The 27,067-nt window shown below is 36.5% G+C and overlaps 2 protein-coding genes and 1 pseudogene across 2 annotated transcripts; 1 reads left to right on the forward strand and 2 right to left on the reverse strand.

Moving 5' to 3' along the window:
• Positions 1-5,424: 5,424 nt before the first annotated feature.
• LOC133703642 (F-box protein At3g07870-like) lies at positions 5,425-6,657 on the forward strand. Its single transcript, XM_062128257.1, has one exon. It carries the CDS (start codon positions 5,425-5,427, stop codon positions 6,655-6,657), a length of 1,233 nt encoding a protein of 410 aa, XP_061984241.1.
• Positions 6,658-6,877: 220 nt separating this feature from the next.
• LOC133703307 (G-type lectin S-receptor-like serine/threonine-protein kinase B120) lies at positions 6,878-11,050 on the reverse strand. Its single transcript, XM_062127773.1, has 8 exons — positions 9,599-11,050; positions 9,047-9,154; positions 8,716-8,954; positions 8,417-8,627; positions 8,067-8,304; positions 7,837-7,984; positions 7,430-7,723; positions 6,878-7,230 (listed from the first exon to the last, which is right to left on the reverse strand). Exons 1-8 carry the CDS (start codon positions 10,893-10,895, stop codon positions 7,192-7,194), a joined length of 2,574 nt encoding a protein of 857 aa, XP_061983757.1. The 5' UTR covers positions 10,896-11,050; the 3' UTR covers positions 6,878-7,191.
• Positions 11,051-23,163: 12,113 nt separating this feature from the next.
• On the reverse strand, positions 23,164-26,549 carry LOC133703643 (G-type lectin S-receptor-like serine/threonine-protein kinase At1g11330; annotated as a pseudogene).
• Positions 26,550-27,067: the final 518 nt, after the last annotated feature.

Genomic DNA, 27,067 nt, shown 5'->3' on the forward strand with positions numbered 1-27,067 from the left:
GGGTTGCGGGTTTGAAAAATTAACCATGATTTAAAAGATTCACTCAAGCTTGCTTTTTTTCTTCTTCTTATGCTCGTATTTTTTCAGTTTCATCCTTGAATATTTATTTGTTTCTTAAATTTCATCTTTAATTCTCTTATAACTCCTTAATTTAGTTCTAGATTCATTCCAACTTGAAGGTTAATTAATACCCAATCAAGACTCAACTGGGAAGAGAATAAGAGAAGGAAAAAGAAAGATAAATTGTTCAACCGAGCTAACTGATTGCGGTTGTTTTCATTACTCATGTTGGTATAATGTGTTGCTATCTTTTCATTTTACTCTCTATTTTTTTTACTGAATCATTTGATAGTATGTTATTTTACATTTAAGCTAAGGTTAGGTAGATGTTAAAACGATAGTAGCGTGAAATTATATTTGTAACTAGATCGCCATTTAAACGTGACAACTATTTTACTTTTGGCTAGCTCAATCAAACAAGTCACATTAACTTATTTTTATATTTATTAACATATTTAATGGTTGATTAATTTTATGTGATACACTAGTCCAGTTTTTTATTTTCATTTCAAATATTTTATTCTTTCAAAGGCTTATGGTTGGTTACTGAATTATATATTGTTTATGATTTTGTGATTTTTGAGATATTGTGATATCTAATTTTTCCTAAATTGATCTGATCCATCCAAAATAAAGTATAAGGCCCGATGTGATCAAAATTAAAGTAAAATAGCAAATAGAATCAATTTATAAAGCTTATGGGATGGTGAATGCATCTCACCCCTTGTCCGCATACATGAATGAAAAATTCTTTATTATTTATGCTTACCATTTTTTTTTGTATTTTTTCTGTTTGAGTAGAATTTTTATATCAAGATATTATTTAAGAAAATATTCAATAATAAATATTTGAATTAAAATATTTATTCTTGTCGTCTTTTATTATTTTATTTTTGTTGACAGGATTTAATTTTCTGCCACCAGACACGAGAAACTGTGGCTGTCACATTATCAATGGAAATCTTTCTGTATTTAGGTGAAGCAACTCTACATTGCATTGAAGTAGGACTTCCTTCCTATCAGAAAATGGCAGTTTCTGTGGATTTCACTATTCAATATTGAAATTACAGTAGGAGCTCTGTAGGTTTCTCTTCTACAGATTGAAGTTTTGGAGCCCACTGAAATTAAGAGCCCTAGATTTTGATGGTGATAAATTTTATAAAATAAGTATTAAAAAAATAAATCCATTTATAAATTTTACAAGCACGTTTGGAAATTTGGAAATGTGGTAACTTTTGCATTTGGATAATTATTTAAAGTGTGTTTCACTTAAAAATATATATTTAAATTGATATTTTTTAATATTTTTAATAATTTTGATATGATGATGTTAAAAATAAAAAATATAAAAAAATTATTTTAATATATTTTTAAACATAAAATATTTTAAAAATTACCTTGCAATATATACGAACGACTACCTTAAAATTATATAAAAATGTACTTTATTTTTTGCGTTTTAAAAATACTTTTAAAAAAATTTGAATTTTTTTTATGTTTTTCTTTCCTTCAAATTAATATTTTAATGTGGTTTCAGATAAAAATAAAGTTAAACTTTGAGGCTGATGATTGAGTTTGGCAGGGGCAAAATTAAATGAAATTAAGAGCTTGAGAGACAATTACGGGTGCATTTAAAAGCAACTGGAAGAACATAGACTAAAGTGAAATTTGTCAAATTCCAAATTGAAACCTTAATTTCTAAGGTTTAACTTAGACGACACATCGTTCAACCACTGTTTAGATTCTTCTTTGGCAATTTTAGCTGATCGAGTAGGGACCTTCAAACGAATGAATGTGACATCTTCGACCACCTTTAAGGTTGTACACCTTCTCTACAAAAATCAGGTAATCCCATCTAATGCTTACACCCCATTTTCTTCAACGAATTTAACAACATTGTCTCCCTGATAAGTCATTACTGCATTTTCAAATTCTCAGCTAGTTGGGTTGGTATCTTCAAACAAATGAATGTGGAGCTATATATCTCCAAATTGAATAAGAATATATCAAATTGAAAGGTATGCTTCTTCTTTATCAAGTTCAGGTGGTCTCCAATGACGTTTACAATATTAGAGTTGTTCTAGCGAAACCTTGGAATTGATCAACTCCGTCACCCTTGACTGAGATACCTATTTGTGTAAAACCACTCAATTTTTTTATGTGTTCACACTTAAAAATTTCTAGAGGGTTCTTATCAAAGGTTACAAATATTTCATCCAAAATCAGAAAATGAGGGATGCATGCCTTTGTCTTCAAGCAAAAAAAAAAAAAAAAAACCACCTAGAAAAATTTGTTACAAAACCATTGAAGGATAGAGATTCCAGTTGTTAACATTTGACTAGAACCCTATTATTTTGATCAAAGAACTAAGCTTTGATCAATCTATGTTTGAATTCATCAAGAACTATAGCAATACCTCTTGTAAAATGAAGAAAGAAGAGAGAGAAGGGGGTGATATGGGGAAACACACTGTGAAAAAATCATGGTGTAAAAGTTCAAGAACTCAACATAAAAAGTCTAACAAGCTTTGGAAGAAAAAGATAATGAAAGGAAAAGAAGAAAAGAAAAGTGAAGGAAAATAATAGTCCATAGCTTGCAAGCTTTAAGAAGATATAACCGTGTAAAAGTTCAAAAGTAAAGTTCATGTGACCTGCCTATTCATGCTTTCTTAATGTTTAAACCTCTTTTGATGTTGTTTGAGCTTATTTTATATTTTTTGGTTTGATTTTGATGTTGGAATAATCTGATATTTTTCAGTAGAGTTTGTTTTGTTTTTGTTCTTTTTGGGTTATGTTCGGAATCGATCGGGTGAAAAAGTTCAACTTTATATTTATGTTTTGGTCTTTAAGCTTAACGTTTTAAATTTTTATGTTATTTGCTTCAGGTTATTTTTTAAGTTTTTTTCATATCCGTTATATGTTTCGCCAACATTGCTCCTAACGATCTTCAATAATCTCTGGTTCTGCATTTATTTATCTTTTGCTTTAGTTTTTCGGGTGAGTGAGACAATGTTTAATATGTATGTTGATTATATGATAACAACTAGTTAATTTCTTGTGTATTTATTTTTGTTGCTTTATTTTCTGAGTACTCATCCATTCTTGAATTTGTACTCGCATTATGTAAACTAAATTCTATTAAATACTAGATACATTGCTTTGATAATTATACAAGTATTTATTATGTCTTGATATTGGTATACTTGTTAGTAATTTCATGCTAATGAAAGAGAAGAAAGATGAACAAAGGAACGCAGTAGATGAAGAATATGAATGTACTGCATTTACTATCAAGAATACAAACGTGAGCACACATTTTAATTTGTACAAGATACTCTTTATATATAGAGTAGTAATTAACTATTTCCTTTTCATCACTTATTTCTTTCTATGAATACAATATTCCTTATTTATATATATTGATTTGTTTCTAATATGATATGAGGTAGCTGTAGTTTCCTTCTTTGAGAAGTAGCCGTTGGTTGAGGTAGCTGTTGATTCCTTATTGATCTATCTTTGATCTGCCACGGCTATGATTTTCATGTATGGTTAATTATCATTCTGAATAGTAGTAGTTATAGGTGTTAATTCAGAGAATGGTTGCTGACGAGGGTGAGGATCTTGTGGTGGTGGTGCTGCTGTCTCCTGCTGCTGCTGCAGAATTGTTTTGTTGTTGTTAATAATGAAAAGTAGTTATTCTATAAGCTCATAATATTCTGTATACCTAGCTGGTAATAGAGGTACCAGCTTGTGGCGACTAATTCTTCTATGGTGGTTATCTTTGGATGTTATCTGATTTTTGACATGTATTCCACTATTTTATATTAACATGCTTAGTATGTCTATTTACATCAAGATATATCAACTTACAAACTATTAATATCTAAGAAGTATGTTATATGCTATTCTTTCACCGAGTTGGTTAAACTTACCCTTCTATTTTTTTAATATTATTTCAGGTTATTAGTTTCTATTAGCAAGTAAATTTTGTTGAGTGTTCCTGTTTTTTTCAGTTTTGGTTGGTATGCCTTACTTGTTTTGTGAAGCTTTCTATCTAATTTTTTATTTGATATTTTAAATGCACTACTTTTACACTTTTTTTAAACAAGTTTGGATTTTTATAATATAATAAGTATGGTGACTTATTTGTTTTGATTTATTTGATGATAAGAAGTTTTGAAGTTTTATTTAAATTTATTGTTATCGAGGAATATAATATTTTAAAAAATATTAAAATAATGTGAAATTTTTATATAATTAAGACTTAGCATTGATTGAGTGTTCGACTTAGCATTGATTGAGTGCTCTTGCAATATCACACTTTTAAATTGCGGTGATAGATCTGAGATTTGGGTCATGACAGTAACTGTCATGCTATAAGCAATCTTTGTCTATGCATAACAAAAATTAAAATATTCACACAAATTTGTCAAGTCTGAATGTAGGATTCATCACCATCAGAACACAAGGCTAACAAACCTCTTAATGTTTAGAAGCATAGACAAGTCGAAAATCTGGCTCTCCGATGCAGGCGAAATTATCCTTCCTCGAATTTTGACATTGTTATCGCATCTGTGGAAAAGGTAGAGACCTTTTTAGGCTGAACAGTTGTTTTCAGTCAGATTTGTTAGGTAGATGTGGGGTTCTTCTAGAAGTGGAAGCTCTACTTCACTGCCTATTCCTCTATGGAATCTATAGCTCCCATCATCGGCCCATATTCAACCTGTCCTTGTACATATTGAAGCCCGATTTGAAGAGAATCAGGGAGTCGATGCTTGATCTCTCAACAATCTTAAACTAAATAAAATTCTAAAATCTAATTAAAAAAATTCCAAAAGTAACTAGAAAGATTAAAATAATAATAATAAAAAACAACGTCTTGCATGCTTAATTTAAGCAAGACAATGCTTATTTCTATAGTTATTTCTAACATTTCAAATCTCACTTGCTATATATATACTTACTTGTAAGGAGGAGGAAGCCAGGAGGAGGAAGCCAGTTTGTGAAATTAAATAATAATTGATAGTAGATTTTAGAGAAGGGACTAAAATATAATTTGAAGAAAAAAGGGACTAACTTACAACATCATCAAAACGACAGGGACTTGGTTATAATTTACTTAAAACGGAAAGTCCCATAGGCCTGCGGAATTAACGTATTCCTTCACCAATGCAAAGTAAAACTCCTGCTGAAGTTGTCCTGGTTATTTCCTGATTACTTTTTTTAATTAAATTTTAAAATTTTATTTGGATTTGGATTTGGATTTCCTAAGTTAGATTGATTTAGCTACTATATAAATAATTCTTATTAAGAATCAGTGAACTTTAAATTTATAAGTTAAGAGTTTTCTTACGCTAGGATCACCATGAAGAGCCACAGAGGAAGAAGATCTAGAGCCAAGAATGGTGGCAACCAAGCTCAAGATGCAGAATGGTCAATGTCTGCGCTTCCGGACGATATAACCGCAGACATTCTCTTGCAACTCCCCTTGAAAAGCAAAATTCAATGTAGGTGTGTATGCAGGACCTGGAGCAATTTACTCTCGGACTCGTACTTCTCTGAAGTTCAACGTGAAAGAGCTCAATCCATGCTTGTCCTTCGCTCGCCACCGTCATGTGTTTCCAGGAAAGCTGCAGCCCATGCTCCGAACGATTTTTACGTGGTTGATCTCGATTCAGGTTCAGTTCGCAATAATGTCATGAAGTTAAACACCAAAAACAATCTCCCCACCTGTCATGTCGAACTGGTGGGCTCATGCAACGGCTTGCTTTGTTTGTTTGATAAGAATTCGAAGAAAGTTTTTTACCTTTGCAATCCAGTGACGGGGGAACATGTCAGGACTCCTGCGAACTGCAAGAAGGAAAAACAGAGAGGGAAAACGATATTGGATGCGGTTCTTGGGTTTGGGTTTAGTCCTCAAAGCAATCATTACATGGTTTTAAGAATAACCCGTAAGAAACTTACTTATCCTATTTCTATTCTGCGTTCAGAAGGTGAAATTTGCATATTTGGAGACAATGAGTGGAAAAGTATTGGGGAGATTCCATTCCCAGATTGTAAGAAATTCTTTGGTGTTTCTCTGAATGGAGCTCTTCATTGGATTCTCAACCTTGATGACTATGCAGATGCTGATATGATATGTGCTTTAGATATCGACAGCAAAAAGATTAGGCCAATTTCGCCACCGAATGGCTTCAGGAGGGATACTACAGAGATGACCTTGGGAGTACTAAGAGATTGTCTCTTTATATGTGACAGTATGACTTTGTATAATCTTGACATATGGGTGATGAAAGAATATGGAGTCAAGGATTCTTGGACTAAAGAGATTGTAATTGCGAAGACCTCGCTTCCTTCGAATCTGCAAAATTCCTTTCTCCAGCCAATTATGGTTTCTAAGGATGGAGAGGTTTTGATTTCAAGTGATTCCAGCGTTTTTGTTTGGTATGATCCAGGAAGTAAAAGTTTCACAAAAGTAACTCTACCCAGCAGGGTTGGGTCCGAATTCGAAGCAGTTTGTTCTGTTGCAAGCTTTGATTCGCTATCTGCCATCATGAAGAAAGAATGCAGGAGGGATCAATGCTACACAGCAAGATAAGCGATCAGAAGATTTTGAAACTTTGCATTCATCAAACAAAATCTAAACCATGCTAGTGAATATCAGTATTTTTCGCTGTATCTACTGTTTTCGTTTAATTCTTGCTTTGAGTTAGATTTTAGTGTTGGTGACTTTATATCTGGGATCTTTACATGAATGACTTGTTGTCCAATGAAACAACTTGCATTAATGAATTTTAGATGAATTCTTGAACTTCTAGTTGCAATGAATATTCAATCTAGTAGAATAAAATATTTATAAATGTTTCCGGTCTATGATTTACACCTCAGAATTTTCAACTTTCTCTAGGCCACAAATATAGAATTTCCTATGATGAAACATTCTTAAGTAGGTAGGAAGATCTATCAGCTTAAAATATCCTTTGTTTTATATACAGGTAATGAATAATTTACATTTAAAAAGTGGTAAGGATTGCTGGCTGATTTGAACACATGATTGATTGGCCACAGTATTTTTGGTGACAGTTTCTGCTTGTGAAAGTGCTCTTGGCTTAAGCCTGTAATTAGCCTGCTCTCAATCCACAACCTCGTTGCTTATAGTTGAAATTTCTCCCTAGGAACATAGAAAAAGTTGGATTAAAACAAACCCTAGTATCAATTTATAGAGAATAAAGAGTAGTTTTGTTTTTGTACGAAGTTGATTAATAAATGACCTATACATGGACTCTGTTTTTCAGCTGAACTTTATAGACATGTGAAAAAAGCAATAAAAAACAACAGAAAGAGAAACATTGTAATCATCTGCCTACTACCATTGAAACTGTCAAGTCATTCGACGAAGTGATTTCTTGTGCTTCCATAAAAGTTTCTGTATCTATAGAGGCTCTGACAGAAGTAAAAGTGGGTTCCCTAGGCAATGGAATGCTTGTTGTGCTGCTCTCCAGCATGAGTACAACTGATGCCATGTTTGGTCTATGAAGTGCAGAATCTTGCACGCACAACATGCCGAGTTGTATGCATCTCAACACTTCGTTTTCGTTACATGAATCTCGGATGGAAGGATCAACCATCTCCATTGCTTTACCTTCACTCCAAAGATCCCATGCCTGCAATCCATCATAAATTGGATCAGATAAGGGGAGAATTAGCAGTCCAAAACGTTCTGGTTCTGGTGTATCTCATAGTATGCTTAAATAGGCAGCATTGTAAATGTACTTACATAAGCAATAAGGATAACGTGATCTGTCATACGGAAGCTAGTATTCCTTCGGCCACTGACAATCTCTAGGAGTAATACTCCAAAGCTATAAACATCAGACTTCACTGAGAATAGGCCTTCCATGGCGTATTCGGGTGCCATATAACCGCTGCAAGATACAAGAAACGGTCAGGAAAATCATATTGCTGATTAGAGTTGAATATAGGTTATCTCATGGATTTAAAACTTACTATGTGCCAACAACTCTGTTTGTGTTTATTTCATTTTGGTTAGCCCCAAATATTCTGGCCATGCCGAAGTCTGAAATCTTTGGGTTCATTCCCTCGTCCAACAAAATATTACTAGCCTTCAGGTCCCGGTGAATGATTCGTAGTCTTGAATCTCTATGGAGATAAAGAAGGCCTCTGGCGATCCCTTCAATTATTTCGAAACGTTTATTCCACTCTAATAGCCCTTGCTTCTCAGGGTCTGCCATTGTCATCATAGGAAATCAGAAACAATTAACAAGCCTGGTATAGATCATTATTCAGTGCTTTAACTAGCCTTTTCATTTAAGCACTTAATGTCAAGAAAAACTCACCAAAAAGGAAGTAATCCAGGCTTTTATTTGGCATATATTCATAAATCAGCATCTTCTCATCACCCTGAATGCTGCATCCCAATAATCGAACAAGATTTCTATGCTGCAATTTGGCAATCAGAATAATTTCATTCTTGAACTCCTGCAAGCCTTGGCCAGAGATTTTTGAAAGCCTCTTTACTGCTATTTCCTCTCCTCCAGGAAGCTTGCCCTAGCAATCAATACGAAGAATAGCAAGCTTTAGAACTAGAATTCATCTTCTCTTGTATTCTGATACATGTATAACATAAAATATTCACCTTGTAAACAGGGCCAAATCCCCCCTGACCAAGCTTGTTTTCTTCAGAAAAATTGTTTGTTGCAGCTGCAACACAGTTGAAATTGAACATTGGCAAATCGGGACCATTTACTTGGCTCCCTTCTATAACAAGGTCACCAGGTCCAGAAAGATCTGTTGGATACTCTTTACTTCTGCTCAAATCATAAACTTGTAATTCATGATTTGTCGACATTGAAGCTGGGGTAGCTGTTGGCAAAACTGAAGAGTAAAATTCAGAAGTAAGAAACTCATATCTTGATCAAGATGCGAAGATATCTTAATTATAATTCTGGTTTTTTTGAGAATCTTACCTTTGAGTTTCTTTTTGAGCATCCACAGTAGCCATATACAGATGGCTAGGAAGGCCAGTCCAGCCGAAACTATCAGCACTATCACATACGTAGACATCCTGCTGTGATCTATTGAGGAAACAAATCAGAAGATAAATATATAATGTAACTTAAATAAAATGTTTCAAGATTGCATATGCTTTTTCTTCATCTGATTTATTATATCCCTTGTGATGACAAACAAGTTTTACTATATGCCTAACTAGAACGATGACTCTGCATCTTCACCTTTTCATGACCATGTTCCTGCATGTTGTGGGGTTTTTCTTTAGACAGAATGATGATCAGAAGAAGTACAGAAACTTGGATCATGTGTTGCAATTTAGTGCTGTCTTGGGGCCACCCACCATTGTGTTGCTAAACCCAGAAAGGGCTAATAGATCAGTCAATAGGCCTTGTTTATTTGGAATGATAACAATATAATTGAAACTATAATTCTATCATCTTCTCTGTGAATTCTGATTATAAACTACAGAAATAATGAAAACAAAAGAATGAGAGAGTTCACTCTACCTAATTCAGAATACGCGAGACGCATATACAGGGTGTTCCCACTTTGGATATGATTCTGGACATCAGTCAAGTCCCCATTCCATATCATGCATCCAATCCCAGTGACGCTCGCATACGCCTTACACGAACAGTTATTTTGACACGTTTTTCTGCAATCATCCGAGGAGAATGAATACACATCTGCTAAATCAGGCAACTTCGTGCACCTTACTGCTTTGAACCCATCCTCTCCACCATTACTAGTGTTCCTCTGGCACTGTAAAGGAGACCTTCTTTCACATCCTCCTGACCAATTTCCTAGTCTCCACTGATCTGGATGCTTTGGCTGAAAACCTTCTAGACATCTGCAGTTAGGAGATCTCGATGGAGTACAGACTCCAAAATTGCCACAGTGATTGTACTTCTCACACTCTTCAGAAGGCTGTGATTGTATTACTTGCCACGCCTTTGTACTTTTATTCCACCTTTTCTGCTCTTCAAACCCATTCCAAGTCATTTGAAACTTCATCAATTCGGAAGGATCTGATGGATTGTATGTAAAATAAAGCTTTCCATCGTTTTCACGAGTGATCTTAAATCCATATCGGTAAGTGGTTAAAGCCGCCATAGATGGCACACCTGAGAATATCAGCCCATTCCAATGCCCACTTCTCCACCTTCTTCTCGATTGCTCCCAAACCACTATTTGTGGTGCTCCGCGAGGATCAACTCCCATGGTGAAGTTTCCTGGTGAAGGATCGCTTGTAGATTTCCATGAAGTGAAGGCATGAATCTCTGCAGAACCTATAAGAACTTTCATGTCTGGCAGATATGTATCGGTAGGATTATTGAAGCTTTGCCAATAGGCCTTATCTGTGTCACCAATACTATCATTGCTTGAGAGAATAAGATTGCCTGTAGTGTCAAGCATTAATGCTGTGTTACTAGACACAACTGCAGCATTACTTGACCAAACTGAACTTCCATTTCCATTTACAACCAACAAATTCCCATCTTCACCGATCCTCAAGACTCCATCAGTACCAGATATTGGATTGTCTCTATTAGCAACCCAGATGACAGCCTGGTCCTGAATCTTGGAATACCTAACACCAACATATCTTGAAGTGGAATTTCCAGGGCTAAAGAATCCCAACTCAAAGTTTTCATCAACAGATATCAAGGTTTCACCATCTTTAATCGATTGGCCTTTGGTTAGTGTATTAGTCGCAGCATGGCAAGAGGGAGCTAGAAACAACAAGGAATAGGACAAGGAGAAGAAAAAAGCAATAACAAGGCTCCTGCTCATGGTGATCATTCCTTACAACCTTTGAGAACTACAAAGACCTCGAGAAAATAAAGAACTAGAAACGTAGAAGAAGAAGAAGAAACACACAGATTTTTTGTCAAGGGCTTTTACATTCACAGGAGGAGAATCCCCAGAAGGCAAAACATCTAGCTAGTGGTTTTGGTGGAAGCTGACTATAGCAATAGCTCCCCAGGCTGACAAGTTAGACTTTAAAAACCTTTGACATGTGGAACACCCTTGACCCTACAGAAACAATGTACCTTCATATCGGAGATCGTTCCAATCTTTGACCTAGAAAGAAGGAGAATCTTGGGAGGTACAATAGTCAAGAAAGTTCAATGCCACGTGCCATTGACATTAGTGGAGAATGACGACTTCTTGCAAGGACAACACCATATTTCTTTTTTATTTCTTTTTAACTACCTAAACGTGGTAGATGATAATTAATTATGATTCGGAATAATATATATATGTATATATATATATATATATATATATATATCCTAAGTTCACATTTGATTTTCTTCTCCTTTTTTTGCATCAATAATATAAGATTTTGAGGACAAGTTCACATTTGCTAAATTAATTAGAAATAGAATGTAACTTTGCACCAAACTATACCTACCATAAATAATAATTCAACATCCTCTTTAAAGATCCTTGCAATTTCCTACTTATAAATTAAATACATATCATAGTAATTTTTCATAGCCAAAAATTAAAAGATCAGAAAATATATCGTCAATGATTTTGTGTTTTGACCAGCAAGGCATTGCTGCCAATGCCAGAGCCTCAAATGGACGGTTTCTTCCTTTCTTGGGTTAATCCTTCAGAAGTGAAGCTCATGGTACCGTCAAGTTGATGATGAAGGAAAAAAGAAAAAGAAAAAGAAAAGGTTTCTTAAGCAAATCCCCACGTGAAATATTTTTGTCACCGGCGACATTATGAACGGAGCAAGCTTTGGCGGCTGAAGAGTGTTTATTAATTAGTTAAATATCTTGGGTATTAAGAGAATAAAGTTGTGGAGTGCATCGCTATTAATGGCCCAAGGTTTGGAATGGAATGCATGGAAGGGAACCTACATGAGGAATATGTGGGTCCATATTCATCATGATCATGAAGTTTCCACGAAATACTTAACTTTCTTGATTTAGAAAAAATAAAAAAATAAATCAAGATTGCTTAAGTTAAAAAAACGGGAGATCTTATTTGCAAATGTTATTAAACTTCATCTCGTTTGTTTATAGATGTTAATTTAAAATAATTTTATTTTAATATTTTTTTTAAAATTAAATCATAATCATTTTATTTTATTTTTAAAAATCAAAACCAAATTGACTAGATATTTTTAAACTCAATTTAGATTGGGTTGATAAATAACCTGATTTATTTGTCAAGTCAGATAAAATTTAATAAGATTGTTGAATAAGATTGTTGATTGGGGGTTTATTTTAAAATAATAAAAAAAATTATGAAAACTGTAGTTCTTGTCAGATAAATTTTGTATGTAATGGAATTATAGATAGTTTAATAGAACAATAAATTTTTTTTATATAAAGTATGATTTATTTCATGATGTTACCGCAATAGTTAAATTCACAATATTTAAATTAAAAACAATCAATATGAATTTATATTTTTTTTAAATTATTTTATAACCTCAATTTCAAAAACATTCTTAACCAAACACATTAAACTACTTTTTTTTCAACTTCAATTTCAAAAACTGAGCCAAATCAGTTTGAACCGGTTTTGGTTTTTTTTAAAAAAATCAGTGTGGTAATATTTTTTTTTATAAAAATCAAACTAAAGAAAAAATAATCATTTCTAATTTTTAGATTCATATGTTTTTCAATTTTTACTATAAAAAAAAAATAATTGTTGGGGAGGCATCCATTCTTCAACTCGTGTCGCGGATGGAACAAGGCATGGTTGAATTCGTTGGCTGACAACATTGGATTTTAAAATACACATCTTGGGAAAGACAATCAAATATGGGCAGCTTGTTTTCTCCAAGTTGTAGGAGAGAGGAAAACAAAATGTTGACCATCAGAAGCTTCCAAGTCGCTGCTGTATTATATTCTCGGAATAGGATAAACTAGTGGTTCATGACGGCATTTTCGTCATGCAACAAATAGAGCTAATAACCTGTTCGGTATTACAGTTGAATTGTGTTTTTTAAAAGTAGAGTAGTTATATTCGTTTTTAAATCAGCCCCGTAGTCGGTTCGGTTTAAGATTTGAATTGCGAGTTTTAAGTAGGTTATTAGGTTGCTTGATTTAATTTTTTTTTAATCAAAATACTATTATTTTAATAAAAAAACACAAAAATTAAGGGGTTACAACCAGGTTTTTTACTGAGTCCTACCTGGTTGCCTGGTCACTCCGGGTTTTTCTTTTTCTTATTTTTTTTTAAACTCAGTCCGGTTCCAGCTTCGGATCGACCCGTCGGGCCGAGCCAGATTTCCAAACTATGGTTGTAATCATAGTTAAGAACCTGTTTGTAATTACGGTTTGAATATATTTTTGAAGATTTTTAATTTTTAATTAATTATTTAATATTTTTTTGATTAATTTAATATATTAATATTAAAAATAAATTTTAAAAGTAAAAAAATATTTAAATATATTTAAAAAAACATTTAGTATCCAAAACAGATACTAACACCTTTTAAATATATTTTAAAAAAACATTGATATGTTAATTTTAAAAAATAAAAAATATTATTTTAATGCATTTCAACACAAAAAATACTTTGAAAAGTAACTGCAACCACACTTCTAAACAGGTCTATATGATTAATCCCATCAATTTTATAAAATCTAATGCATCAAATCAATTTTTCAAGAATATAGATTTTTTCAAGCAATCCAAATAAATATGTTGTTGATAAAAATTAATTATATCATTTAATCTTAAATGATAATATAGAAAACAAAAACCCATTTATATAATCTAAACCAGTGCATTCCAACCAAATACGCAATGGCAATTGAGATTTCTTTAGTTGAAAGGGGACATATTTCTGATTAAAAAGCATGCTAAATCCATAATCCGTAGCCAGAAGACAAGATATTCCTCGAAGACGGTGTTTTAAGGCACACATATTTTCCAGGGTCTCTATGGCCACTGCTTCAAGTCCAGAATTAGGTGGTGGCATCATCTAACCCAACTAACAGCTACTATTTTTCCTGTACTTTTGAAGATAAATTTGGCGTTGTTCATAATGGGAACCCACCTCGTGCTCAATTCCCAAGTCAAGATCTCCAAGTCAAATCAGTAGGAAATTTGGAAACTAAGACACCCAAACACGTTTAGAGCTTGGAAAATGATAAATTCTCAGTAGCTGTTTTAAAGCATACTTGGAACGCGGTTCCGTGTTTTTAAAAAATTTAAAATTTTTTTTATTAAAATTTAATATAATTTATATGTTTTGGATTATTTTGATGTGATAATATTAAAAATAATTTTTTAAAAATAAAAAAATATCATTAATATATATTTTAATACGAAAAATTATTTAAAAAATACCCACAGTCACATTACCAAACAATCTCTTAACGTGAAACATGTGAGGGATGGCTCTGCTATCACGACTAGCCTACATATGTAGCTTGAAGGAAACATGACACCTGACGGGTGGAAAAATGGGACTCGAGTCGAGTACTCAGAAAGACTAGAAGAAAGTTCCTCGTTCAGAGAAATCAGAAAGACTACAAGAAAGTAACTAGTTCAGAGAAACTTTTGCTAGAGACAAACGTGACAAATGCGGGGGGAGGGCATGAGTATCATTGGAGAACGGAGAAAACTAAGGTGCAAGCCAAGCCTTCAAAACAGAGACAATACTGCATATAACAACAAAATAATAATAATAATAATAAACAAGCAAAGTAAAATCATTATTCATGTAACAATGTAATTATCATTTCACATTTCCAAAAAAAAAAATCAATGACCTTGCTATCATAGATAATTTGGTTTTTCTCATTATTAAATTTTTATTATTACATTGATTAATGACATATTTATTTTTTTCACTTTTTTTAAATAGAGTTAAATTACTATTAAAAACAAGATTCTTATTACTAATATCCTTGGACTTTTTAGACTTTTTACTTTTTACAACATGGTAAAATGATTATATTATTTTTCAAAGCAAAAATTTCTTTAACAAGCATTCAAAGAATATTTTTTTTGTATTTTCATCATGGTTTTTTTGTTATTGTCAAGTTGGATAAAAATATATATTTTAATAAATATAAAAGATTATTTTTAAAAAATTAATTGGCGAGTGGAACGCATGTAAAATGCCTCTACACTACTTGAGCGAAGCGTTCAAATGGTAGCTTATGGGGTAGTATTTGAATCGTCTTAGCCATAGTTTTAAAACTTGGCCCGGCTCCGCAAATCGATCCAGAGCTGGAACCAGGTTGGTTTTATGAAAAAATAAGGGTAGTGAAAAACTCGGTTGACTCGGCGGGTTGACCCGGCAAGACCCGGTCAAAAACCCGGTTGGAACCCGTTGACTAATTTTTTTTATTTTTTACCAAAATGATGTCATTTTGATTTGTAAAAAAAATTAGGGTTGACCCAGTCAAAACCCATTACCTCGCCCTTAGGCCGGGTCAACCACCGGACCGGGTTTAAAAACGTTGGTTTTAGCATCCCCTTCATTCTTGGGTAGAGTGTGTGGCATACAAACTTTTGGTTGATCAATGATGATCTTTTTTCTTCTTTTCTCTCTCCTCCTTGATTTTTGCTCTTGAACATTTAAATTTTCAAATCAGTTATTCACTTTGTTTAGCTTTTAGATTTGATCCATATTCTTTTAATTGTTATTATTTTTATTGAAAGTGATTTATAATTTTTTTTTAATTTCATCCTTCAATTTTTTCATATATCGAATTTGATCCTTATTCTTTTGATTGTTATTTATTTTGTTCTAAATCCTTTTCTTATTTGAATTTGTTTTTCCACTTCATGCCTCATATTTGATTTGATTTGATTTGATTTGATTTTATGTCAAATTTGATCCATCCTTATTTTTTTAAGTGCTATTTATTTTACTTTGACAAATTTTTAGATTAATTTTTTTTTATTTCATCCTTCAATATTAAATTAGTTGGGAATTGAGTTTCTTAATTAAACTTAGGTCTAGAATTTCATGGGTTGCGGGTTTGAAAAATTAACTATGATTTAGAAGATTCGCTCAAGCTTGCATTTTTTTCTTCTTATGCTCGTATTTTTTCAATTTCATCTTTCAATATTTATTTGTTTCTTAAATTTCATGTCTAATTCTCTTATAAATCCTTAATTTAGTTCTAGATTCAATCCAACTTGAAGGTCAATTAATATCCAATCAAGACTCAACTAGGAAGAGAATAAGAGAAGGAAAAGGCAAGATAGATTGTTCAACCGGGTTAACTGATTGTGGTTGTTTTCATTACTTATGTCGGTATAGTGTTGCTATCTTTCCATTTTACTTTATATTTTTTTTATTTAATCATTTGATAGTATGTTATTTTACATTTAAGCTAAGGTTAGGTAGATATTAAAACGATGGTAGCGTGAAATTATATTTTTAACTAGATCGCCATTTAAATGCGACAACTATTGCATTTTTGGCTACCTCAGTCAAACAAGTCATGCTGATTTATTTTTGTATTTATTAACATATTTAATGGTTGATTAATTTTTCAAGACAAGGTTTTTATTTTCATTTAAAATATTTTAATCTTTCAAAGGCTTATGATTAGTTACTGAATTATTGTGTTATGATTTTGTGATTTTTGAGATATTGTGATATCTAATTTTTCCTTAATTGATCCAATCCATCCAAAATAAAGTATAAGGCCCGATGTGATCAAAATTAAAGTAAAATAAATTTATAAAGCTTAAGGGATCGTGAATGCATCTCACCCTTGTCCGCATACATGAATAATGAAAAATTCTTTATTATTTATGCTTATAATTTTTTTTGTATTGTTTCTGTTTGAGTAGAATTTTTATATCAAGATATTACTTAAGAAAATATTTATTCTTGTCGTCTTTTATTCTTTTATTTTATTTTTGTTGACAGGATTTAATTTTCTGCCACCAGACACGAGAAACGGTGGCTGTCACATTATCAATGGAAATCTTTTGAAGCAACTCTACATTGCATTGAAGGAGGACTTCCTACCAGAAAATGGCAGTTTCTGTGGATTTCACTATTCAATTTTGAAATTACAGTAGGAGCTCTGTCGGTTTATCTTCTACAGATTGAAGTTTTGGAGCCCACTGAAATTAAGAGCCCTAGATTTTGATGGTGATAAATTTTATAAAATAAGTATTAAAAAAGATTAATCCATTTATAAATTTTATAAGAACGTTTGGAAATTTGGAAATGTGGTAACTTTTGCATTTGGATAATTATTTTTCACTTAAAAAATATATTTAAATTGATATTTTTTAATATTTTTCAATAATTTTGATATGATGATGTTAAAAATAAAAAAATACAAAAAAATTATTTTAATATATTTTTAAACAAAAAATATTTTGAAAAGTACTTGTAATATATACAAATGACAACCTTAAAATTCTATAAAAAAGTACTTTATTTTTTGTGTTTTAAAAATATTTTTTAAAAAAATTAAATTTTTTTATTCTTTTATTTCCTTCAAATTAATATTTTTTGGTTTTTTTAGATAATTTTGATGTATTGAAGTCAATAATAATTTTTAAAAAATAAAAAAAATTATTTAATATATTTTCAAATAAAAAACACTTTAAAAAACATCCGCAACTATACTCTCAAACACCCTCTTAAACTTAAATTAAGAAAAAAGAAAAAAGAAAAAAGAAAAAAAGAAATCTAACTTAAAAAAAAAAGAAATTATTTCTTCTTAAAAACAATTGTTGAAACATCAAACTAATTACAAAAAATAATACGGTAGGGCCGAACCTTGTGGTGGATAAGCCCCTGTCAACATATGATAGGGTCGACCTCTCAGCGTAAGAGGAAGCCATGTGTCACGGGGACAATTTTTCGCAACAAAATTCACCCGTGCGGCAGCCTAGTCCCTCACTAGACTCAGCCTTCTCTCGCTACTCCCACTCGTGTTTGCCTAGTAACTAAGCAAGCGGAATACACAAGCAAGGATAGGAATCAAAGTGCACAACAAGCTTTACAGGAAATCTTTCCCAACCTTTATTAATCTCATACACAAAGGAAACTATACACAAATCCGTATGTGTGCTATGCACAAAGTTTACATGCTACACAAGCTACCTCTAACTAGTGTTCTTGCATGCCCCTACATGCTGGACATCCCCACCCGAACGCCCTTACATTTTGAACATTCCCACCCGAATGCTCTTTACATTTTGGAACACTCTCACCTGAATGCTCACCCACACACAAGAGCTGCATCTTGTATTTATAGACAAGCAAAGGAGCTGCAAAGGCTCCTCCCCATTATCCCCCATTTTCAGGAACTAGTGGAGCACTACCTCTCCCCACGCTCCCATGTTTTCAGGACATGGTGGAGCACTACCTCACACCCATTATCCCATGTTTTCAGGACATAGTGGCCCGGCCAGCACCCAAGTTATGCTCCCATGTTCTGCCTCCCATGAAGCCGCCACTTCCCCCATTTTCAGGCTGTCTGCTTGCCAGCCCCAGCTGCCAGTTTCTGCTGCGTCAGCTGCTGACTTAGAAGGTCCATCACCTAAGTCCCATGTCCCTGCCAAGTCACAAGCTCAAGGACTCGCATAGACCATTGCATGCTGCCTGCCGAATTCATTTCTGCCTATGCAAGGCTGCCGCAATCCATCGCTGCCGAATTCTAGGCAGTGTGCCTTCGTTGGCGCGTCCCAGCGCCCAGAGCTCTTTTCCCATGCCTTGGACAGTCCTTCGCCCAAGTTCCCAATCGTGCCAAGTCGAGCCCCTGACTTGCACAAGTTGCTGCGCGCTGCCGAATCCGCATCTGCGTGCAGGCTGCCAATTCCTGCGCTGCCGAATTCGCATCTGCGTGCAGGCTGCTCCTGCCTACGCTGCCGAATTCTGCGATAGCCCCAATTTCTCGTCAGCCTACCTCCTGACGAGGCTTGGACAGTCCCTCGTCCAGCCCTTGTTCGTCAACAATCTTCGCGACCGATTTTCCTTTGACGAACCTACAGTCGCATAAATCTGCGCTGCTGATTTCTCGCACTGATGGCATGGCTGCCAGCACCCTCGGGCCTTGTTTTGGCTAGCCAGCCGATGCGTGCACCTCGTGCACATTTGACACTGTGACAAACCACCCCTACCAAAAGAACCCGACGCCCTCGTCGGACAGATTTGAAGTACCCTTGCACCGCATCTGTTACTCGTCACACTCCATGTTTCTCCCCACGAAACCTCTTAGCTTTTCCCACATTCAACAACAAATTCAGTCCACCGAATCTTTGTCAACCTGTTTCAAAAACTCAGCTGTGACACATTCTGTTTTGGCTCGTTAGTTTTCCACAAATGTCAAAACACATCATACTCGCAAGCATGTTTTTTGCAAAGTTTAGATGCCACGCCTAGCACCCAAGGAATCCGTTCCTTCCTTCACAAAATACATCCACACAAAATCACTTTGAAGAAACCATACGAGCTCCCATACGAACATCTAGTTCTCCAACCATTCTGTGTGCCTCAAAACTGCAAGTATTACCAATATTGCTTACTAGTCCGCTCCTCAGCAATCAACACATCCTGCCAAATTCGCCTATGCCCATGCAAGGTTGCTGCTGTTCATCGCTGCCGAATTCTATGCAGTGTGTTTTTCGTTGGCGCATCCTCACGCCTAGAGTTAAACCATGATCTGTCCATCGTCAAAGTTATGAAACTCCCCCAACTCTGCCTCGCACAAGGCAGTTTGGCCATGCCTAAATCCTCCTTGACTAGGCTGGCTCCTTCACACTAACTCTTTTCTTAGTGTTGAGCACACGTATAGGATTTACGTATGCCGTTTCTTCTCCATCCTTCCCCACGGAAGTAGCACTAAGCAGTGCTCTTCAACAGGCAGTCCCTTGCGAAGTGCTTCCCCTCGCAAATAAAACAGCCCAAACATGACTCCGAAACATTTTCTTGCCCTTGGCTTCTGACTCCCCTTTGCCATCAGCCCTGTTAGGTTCTCCACCTGCAAGAAATAAGAATGAGATAGTGCTGTTGCGCCCAGCACCAACTCAGTTTCGATGATCAACTCCATCTCATGTCGAAGTCTTTCGGCAAGTCCCTCCAAGTCCATTTGTAACCTGCCATAGCATCCCAGCATCAAGTTTCGCCTGACCTGGTTCCCCCATGCGCTACTGTCATGCCCTAGAAACTTCACCAATCACACAAGATTTCGCTGACGCAAAACAACCCCTACTGTTTTCAACCTTCGCTGCATGTTTCGTCTACCGAAAACTCGCAACGCTTTGTCCCAACAAAGGTCATTAGCATTCTGCTTCCATCACTGCAAACCATCGCAATGCACAGAATAGCCACTCGTACTGCCTCCAAGACAGCACACAAAATCATCTTCGTCAACGATTTTGGTTTTCCATCCAAGCCCAATCAATCAGCTGCCGAATCTGTCACCTGGACCGTCCTTAGTCAGCATCCACACTCTTGAGACACATCCCCCCATGGTACTGCCTCCTCTGTGATGCCCCTCCAATTCTGGTCCCAACGTGACTAGAGTCATCTCAGCCAACGTTATGTCTTCTTCCCCTGCACTGTCAATCATCAAGGTTTCCATCGAAGACTTAAATTCTGCCTCCAAAGACAGCAAAGCCACAACAACTCCTCGTAGATTCATCTACCCTTAACTTGGTCTTTGGATTTTGCTTCCACCTCCCTGAACATTCATCTCCTTGAACATTCCTTCCTTGAGATGCACAACAATCCCTAAGTTCTGCCACCAAGGCAGCAAGCAAGGCCAGACCGCATCCACTCCGATATGCTGGCTCATGATGACTGAATTCCATCTCGGTCATCTAGCAAACGTATACGTTTTACGTATGCCTAATCTCAAACGCCATCTTCCACAATGACAACATCAAGGTTTCCCCTCCTTGGGCAACAATCTCGCACAAAGTAATTTCCATCGCAAGAGAACAACAATGCAAATTTCAGTTTCGAGCTCTTACCGATTTGCCTTCTCGTCTGACTGTCCATCATCAGCAGTAACAAGTTTAGGCTCTCCACATTGACTTGCTTCTTCTTCTGTCTCGCCCCATCCTTCCCTTAAGGCTTTGACGAAAATACAGAAGCGCCCAGCAGCCCCTCCGCTGGTCCCTGCTCTCAAGCCTGCCAGTCCACCTGACAGTTTCAATGGCCGAATCAGCACCCAATTTTGAGCCGATCCCTTTGTCATCACTTTGCGTCACCCCCTGAAGTAATTAAACCCCTCAAAACTCCTCAGCCCTTTAAACACCAACACTGCCCAAAACGCTAGCAAGTTTTCCCCAAAATAGCTTCGAACAAATCAGCCCTTCAATCTGCCCCCACAGAACAGCCCATCGTCTGTGCTACGAAACAATCCATCATTTCGTCATGAACGCAAGCTGCGCTCTTCTCCAAAGTTTCTGCCGGACCCTCGGCAGCAGCAATGCTTCTCCCAAATCAGTCCCATCGATTTGTCCCGAGAAACATTCTCGTCGCTGATCATTGCGCTGAAATCTGCTTCTCCTTCGACAGAAGCAGTAGCCCTCCCAAATCACTCCGTTGATTTGGCCACATAATCATTCTCGTCATCCGGCAAAGACAGCAACAGCGCTCTGATACCACTTGTCACGGGGACAATTTTTCGCAACAAAATTCACCCGTGCGGCAGCCTAGTCCCTCACTAGACTCAGCCTTCTCTCGCCACTCCCACTCGTGTTTGCCTAGTAACTAAGCAAGCGGAATACACAAGCAAGGATAGGAATCAAAGTGCACAACAAGCTTTACAGGAAATCTTTCCCAACCTTTATTAATCTCATACACAAAGGAAACTATACACAAATCCGTATGTGTGCTATGCACAAAGTTTACATGCTACACAAACTACCTCTAACTAGTGTTCTTGCATGCCCCTACATGCTGGACATCCCCACCCGAACGCCCTTACATTTTGAACATTCCCACCCGAATGCTCTTTACATTTTGGAACACTCTCACCTGAATGCTCACCCACACACAAGAGCTGCATCTTGTATTTATAGACAAGCAAAGGAGCTGCAAAGGCTCCTCCCCATTATCCCCCATTTTCAGGAACTAGTGGAGCACTACCTCTCCCCACGATCCCATGTTTTCAGGACATGGTGGAGCACTACCTCACACCCATTATCCCATGTTTTCAGGACATAGTGGCCCGGCCAGCACCCAAGTTATGCTCCCATGTTCTGCCTCCCATGAAGCCGCCACTTCCCCCATTTTCGGGCTGTCTGCTTGCCAGCCCCAGCTGCCAGTTTCTGCTGCGTCAGCTGCTGACTTAGAAGGTCCATCACCTAAGTCCCATGTCCCTGCCAAGTCACAAGCTCAAGGACTCGCATAGACCATTGCATGCTGCCTGCCGAATTCATTTCTGCCTATGCAAGGCTGCCACAATCCATCGCTGCCGAATTCTAGGCAGTGTGCCTTCGTTGGCGCGTCCCAGCGCCCAGAGCTCTTTTCCCATGCCTTGGACAGTCCTTCGCCCAAGTTCCCAATCGTGCCAAGTCGAGCCCCTGACTTGCACAAGTTGCTGCGCGCTGCCGAATCCGCATCTGCGTGCAGGCTGCCAATTCCTGCGCTGCCGAATTCGCATATGCGTGCAGGCTGCTCCTGCCTACGCTGCCGAATTCGCATCTGCGTGCAGGCTGCTCCTGCCTACGCTGCCGAATTCTGCGATAGCCCCAATTTCTCGTCAGCCTACCTCCTGACGAGGCTTGGACAGTCCCTCGTCCAGCCCTTGTTCGTCAACAATCTTCGCGACCGATTTTCCTTTGACGAACCTACAGCCGCATAAATCTGCGCTGCTGATTTCTCGCACTGATGGCATGGCTGCCAGCACCCTCGGGCCTTGTTTTGGCTAGCCAGCCGATGCGTGCACCTCGTGCACATTTGACACTGTGACACCATGTTTCTTCCAATTCCAAAGCACTCTTCAGATTTTTGAAAATCAATCTCAACAATTTTATAATCTTTCAAAATATGACTATTAGAGTAGTATAAGATGAAACGTTTGTAAAGTATATTTTTATTTTTTTTCTTTTAATCTTTTAATTTGATCATTGAGGATGAATTTCAATAAAAAATTAATTCCATAATTAATCACAACTGTTAATCAAAAACTCAAACTAAATCGTTCTCATAAGATCATATTATGCTTACATCATAGAATTACAAAAATTAAGATGAATGAGGCGACCTCTGTTTCATATTTTAGAATTCACAAAACTTCAAATACACCCATCCTATATGATTCTCAACTAATTTCAAAACAATCAATCTTTCAAAACAACTAAAGAGGTGGGAAATTTCGTAGAAAAGAGAGAACTAGTGTGCAAGCTATCAGAATCAGTGGAACTATAGTTTAACACTCACAGATTTCTCAAGGTTTCACTCCGGCCCCTGAAGCATAAAATTTTTCCAATATGAACTTGCATTATCTGCCATCAACACCTGTGAGTGTCACATTATTAATGGAATATTGTTGATGACTTTGATGAAGTAATATCTCTTCATTCAAGTGGTGTCTCCTTTCAGCAAATGGCGGCTGCATTGGAGTTGGAAGATGAGAAATTTCACTATTCAGCATTGAAATGACAGTAGAAGCTGTTGGTCTATCTTCTGGGAACTCTTGAACACACAACAGGCCAACATGTATGCATCTATATATTTCCGCCTGCGAACTCGGATCGGATATTACTGGATCTACTAGAGCTGAAATGTTGCCTTCATTCCATAATTTCCATGCCTGCAAAGCGAAGTAGTAATGGAAATAAGCATGTTGCAGTTTAAAATTTGTCAGAAACGAAAATTCAAGCTTTAAATATGACTTATGATGCATTGGGACATACAAATCCTAAGAGACTTAAGGCTTGCTCATTCCCATAGAAACTAGTATTTCTTCTCCCGCTTACAACCTCCAAAAACAAAACTCCAATGCTGAAGACATCTGATTTCTCCGAAAATCTACCCTCCATTGCATATTCAGGAGCCATATAGCCACTGCACAACATCATTAATTAAAACATGAGAAAGATTTTTGACCTTGCATGGTTTGAATAGGTAAGCTCAATGCATGTGATGCAGTAAAGGGAGGAACTTGAATATAGATAATTAAAGGGCTCTTACAAGGTTCCAACTACCCTTCTAGTATTGGCTTGATCTTCATTGCCACCGAATATCCTAGCCATTCCAAAATCTGAGATTTTTGGCTTAAGTTCTTGGTCCAACAAAATGTTGCTTGCCTTCAGATCTCGATGAATAATTCTTAGTCTTGAATCCCTGTGAAGATAAAGGAGACCTCGACAAACTCCCTCAATGATGCTGAATCGTTTTTTCCAATCTAGAGATTCTTGCCTCAGTGGATCTATATATATTCAAGCACGAAAACAAACGAAATCACGCAAGGTTAAAAAAATAATGATAAAAGAAGGTAATCTGATTCACATGCAATGCAGTTAGCATATAGGAAGGGCAGTAGTTCGAACCAAAAAGAATTGCATCCAAACTGTTGTTCGGCATATACTCGTAGACCAGCGTCTTTTCGTCTCCTTCAACACAGCAACCCAGCAGCCTCACGAGGTTTCGATGCTGAAGTTTAGAGATGACAACAACCTCATTCATAAATTCTGCTAGCCCTTGCCCGGATGCTCTTGACAGTCTTTTCACAGCTATGTCCTGTCCATCTGGCAATTTTCCCTAGACAATCACACCACTTTATATGTAGCTGTTCAATTTCATTAACCATAAACGCCACTAGAGAAACAGCATTACCTTGTACACTGGACCAAAACCACCCTGACCGAGCTTATTCGATGCATCAAAGTTGTCTGTTGCGGAAGTCAGCCTCTCTAAGCTGAAAAGTGGTAGTTCCTGGAGTTTAACTTGGTCCATGCTGTCTCCAGGCATGTTACCATCCAAAAAAGTTTGATGTGTTTCGTTCTTATCAGAACGCAACTTCTGCCCCCTTTCCTTTCTCGCTGAGTTAGATTCAAGATGCTAGTCTTAGTTGAAATTGCATTTTTTCAAATCGATTAGTTTGATTTATTAGCATATTCTTATTACCTCTATGTTTAGACATGAGCCTCCATATCAAAAAAGCACAGATCATGGCAATGCTGATTGTTCCTATAAGAACAGTTAAAATGACAATGACTTTTTGTCTACTGTTTCCATCTGCAAGTCAGATCTCTTTGAATTAACTTAACAGCAGATGACTTTAATTCATTATAAGCTTGCTAGGAAATCAGGCAGATGATAAAGAGATTTACCTAATTCTGAATACTCCAAGCGGATGTAAAGATCAGCCCCATCTGTGGAAAACTCCTGTAGATCAATTAGATCTCCACTCCATGACATACATCCAATACCAGAATAATGTGCATAAGCTGTGCATGAACAATTTGTCAAGCACTTGTTTCGGCATTCATTTTCATCCGAAGGAGACCATTGTGCAAAGTCCGGCACCTTCATATTACCTAGCTTCAAAAGGCCATCATTCTCTCCTGCAGCTTCACTCCCATTATTTAGTCTCTCACACTGCAATGATTTCCTCCTGACACAACCACTAGTCCAGTTCCCTTTATACCATTCGTCTGGGTTTTTTGGCTGAAACCCTCTTAAACAGTTGCATACAGGTGATTTCCGTGAATTACAGTTTCCGAAAGGCCCACATTTTCCGTAAAATTCACATTCCGATTGTGGAATACTCCATAGAACAGTCCTATCCTCCATGCCATCCTCCCAACGTGTTTCCTCGATTTGCCCCTCTGAAGTCAACACAAAGCTCGATAAGGAGTGATTAGCGTAAGTGAAAGTTAGATAAATAATACCTTCACCATCATCTACTAGATTGAGCCCATAAACAGTTGCAAAATTCATATAAGGAACTCCAATAAAGACCTGACGGCTCCATGGACCACTCCGAAAATATGGATAATTATCCTTCCATATGAACATCTCAGGTATGCCTATATTATTTAGACCAGCAGTGAAGCTTCCAATGGATGGATCAGTAGGGCTTTTCCACGATGTTACAAGAATCTTCTCACCTGTTCTTTTATTGACACTTAATTTCATATTGGAAAAGAATGTATCGGAAGGATGTTGGAAGCTCTCCCACTTGATTTCTCCGTAGTTGTTATCTCGCAAAACAAGGTTTCCAGTGTCGGAGAGCTGTGCACTTGAATTTGAAACAGAGTTTGAAACGTTACTTGACCAGAGAATCTCTTGCTAGCTACCCATAAGGCAGTCACCTCAGGAATTTCATTAAACCAAATTCCTACATACCGATTGGTAGAATTGACAAGGCTGAAAAATCCCAGTTTGTAGATACTGCCGTAAGAGACTATAGCCTCTGGATCCTTGAGGATTTGAGTTGATGTGATGGTATCTATGGCACTGATAATCTCTACACAAAGAGAAGATACTAAGAGAAGAAGAGCTATTGAAATTTTGCCTCTGCCAATTCCCATAACTTCTAATTTCTACTTCATGATGAGCATGAGATGCTTCCTATTAGGCTTATTTATTTATTTTAATTTCTCAATTGGTTGCCATGTTCTTATCCGCGTACTGTCCTTACATGGGTTGATGAATTGACGTTTCTGTCAAAAGTTCAATGTACAAACACTGTCGGTTTTCGCACAGATTGCATTAATTCTATATCCTTCCCAAATCCATTCAAACTTCCTATATTGGGACTTTTGTAAGAAAGAGGCCGCTCATCACAAAGGCCAAAATAGACCAGGGAGGCCTATTGGTAGTTTCCAACATTAAACAGCGCAAGAAAAGTCTCTCCTTCCACAATTTGTTATATTTAATGTTTTCTCTTGGTCTCTCCTGTTGCCATCAAGACCTGTGAATATAAGACGACAAAGCAGGGTCTACCAGTGCTCAACTTGTCTAGAGAGTACAGCAATGTGTCAATCTTCCATCAGCAGTAGATCATGATGCAACTGGAACGTTTCCTGATTCGTGAACAGATGGGGCT

The sequence above is a fragment of the Populus nigra genome, chromosome 9 (assembly GCF_951802175.1).
Source record: "Populus nigra chromosome 9, ddPopNigr1.1, whole genome shotgun sequence".
Taxonomy (NCBI): Eukaryota; Viridiplantae; Streptophyta; class Magnoliopsida; order Malpighiales; family Salicaceae; genus Populus; species Populus nigra.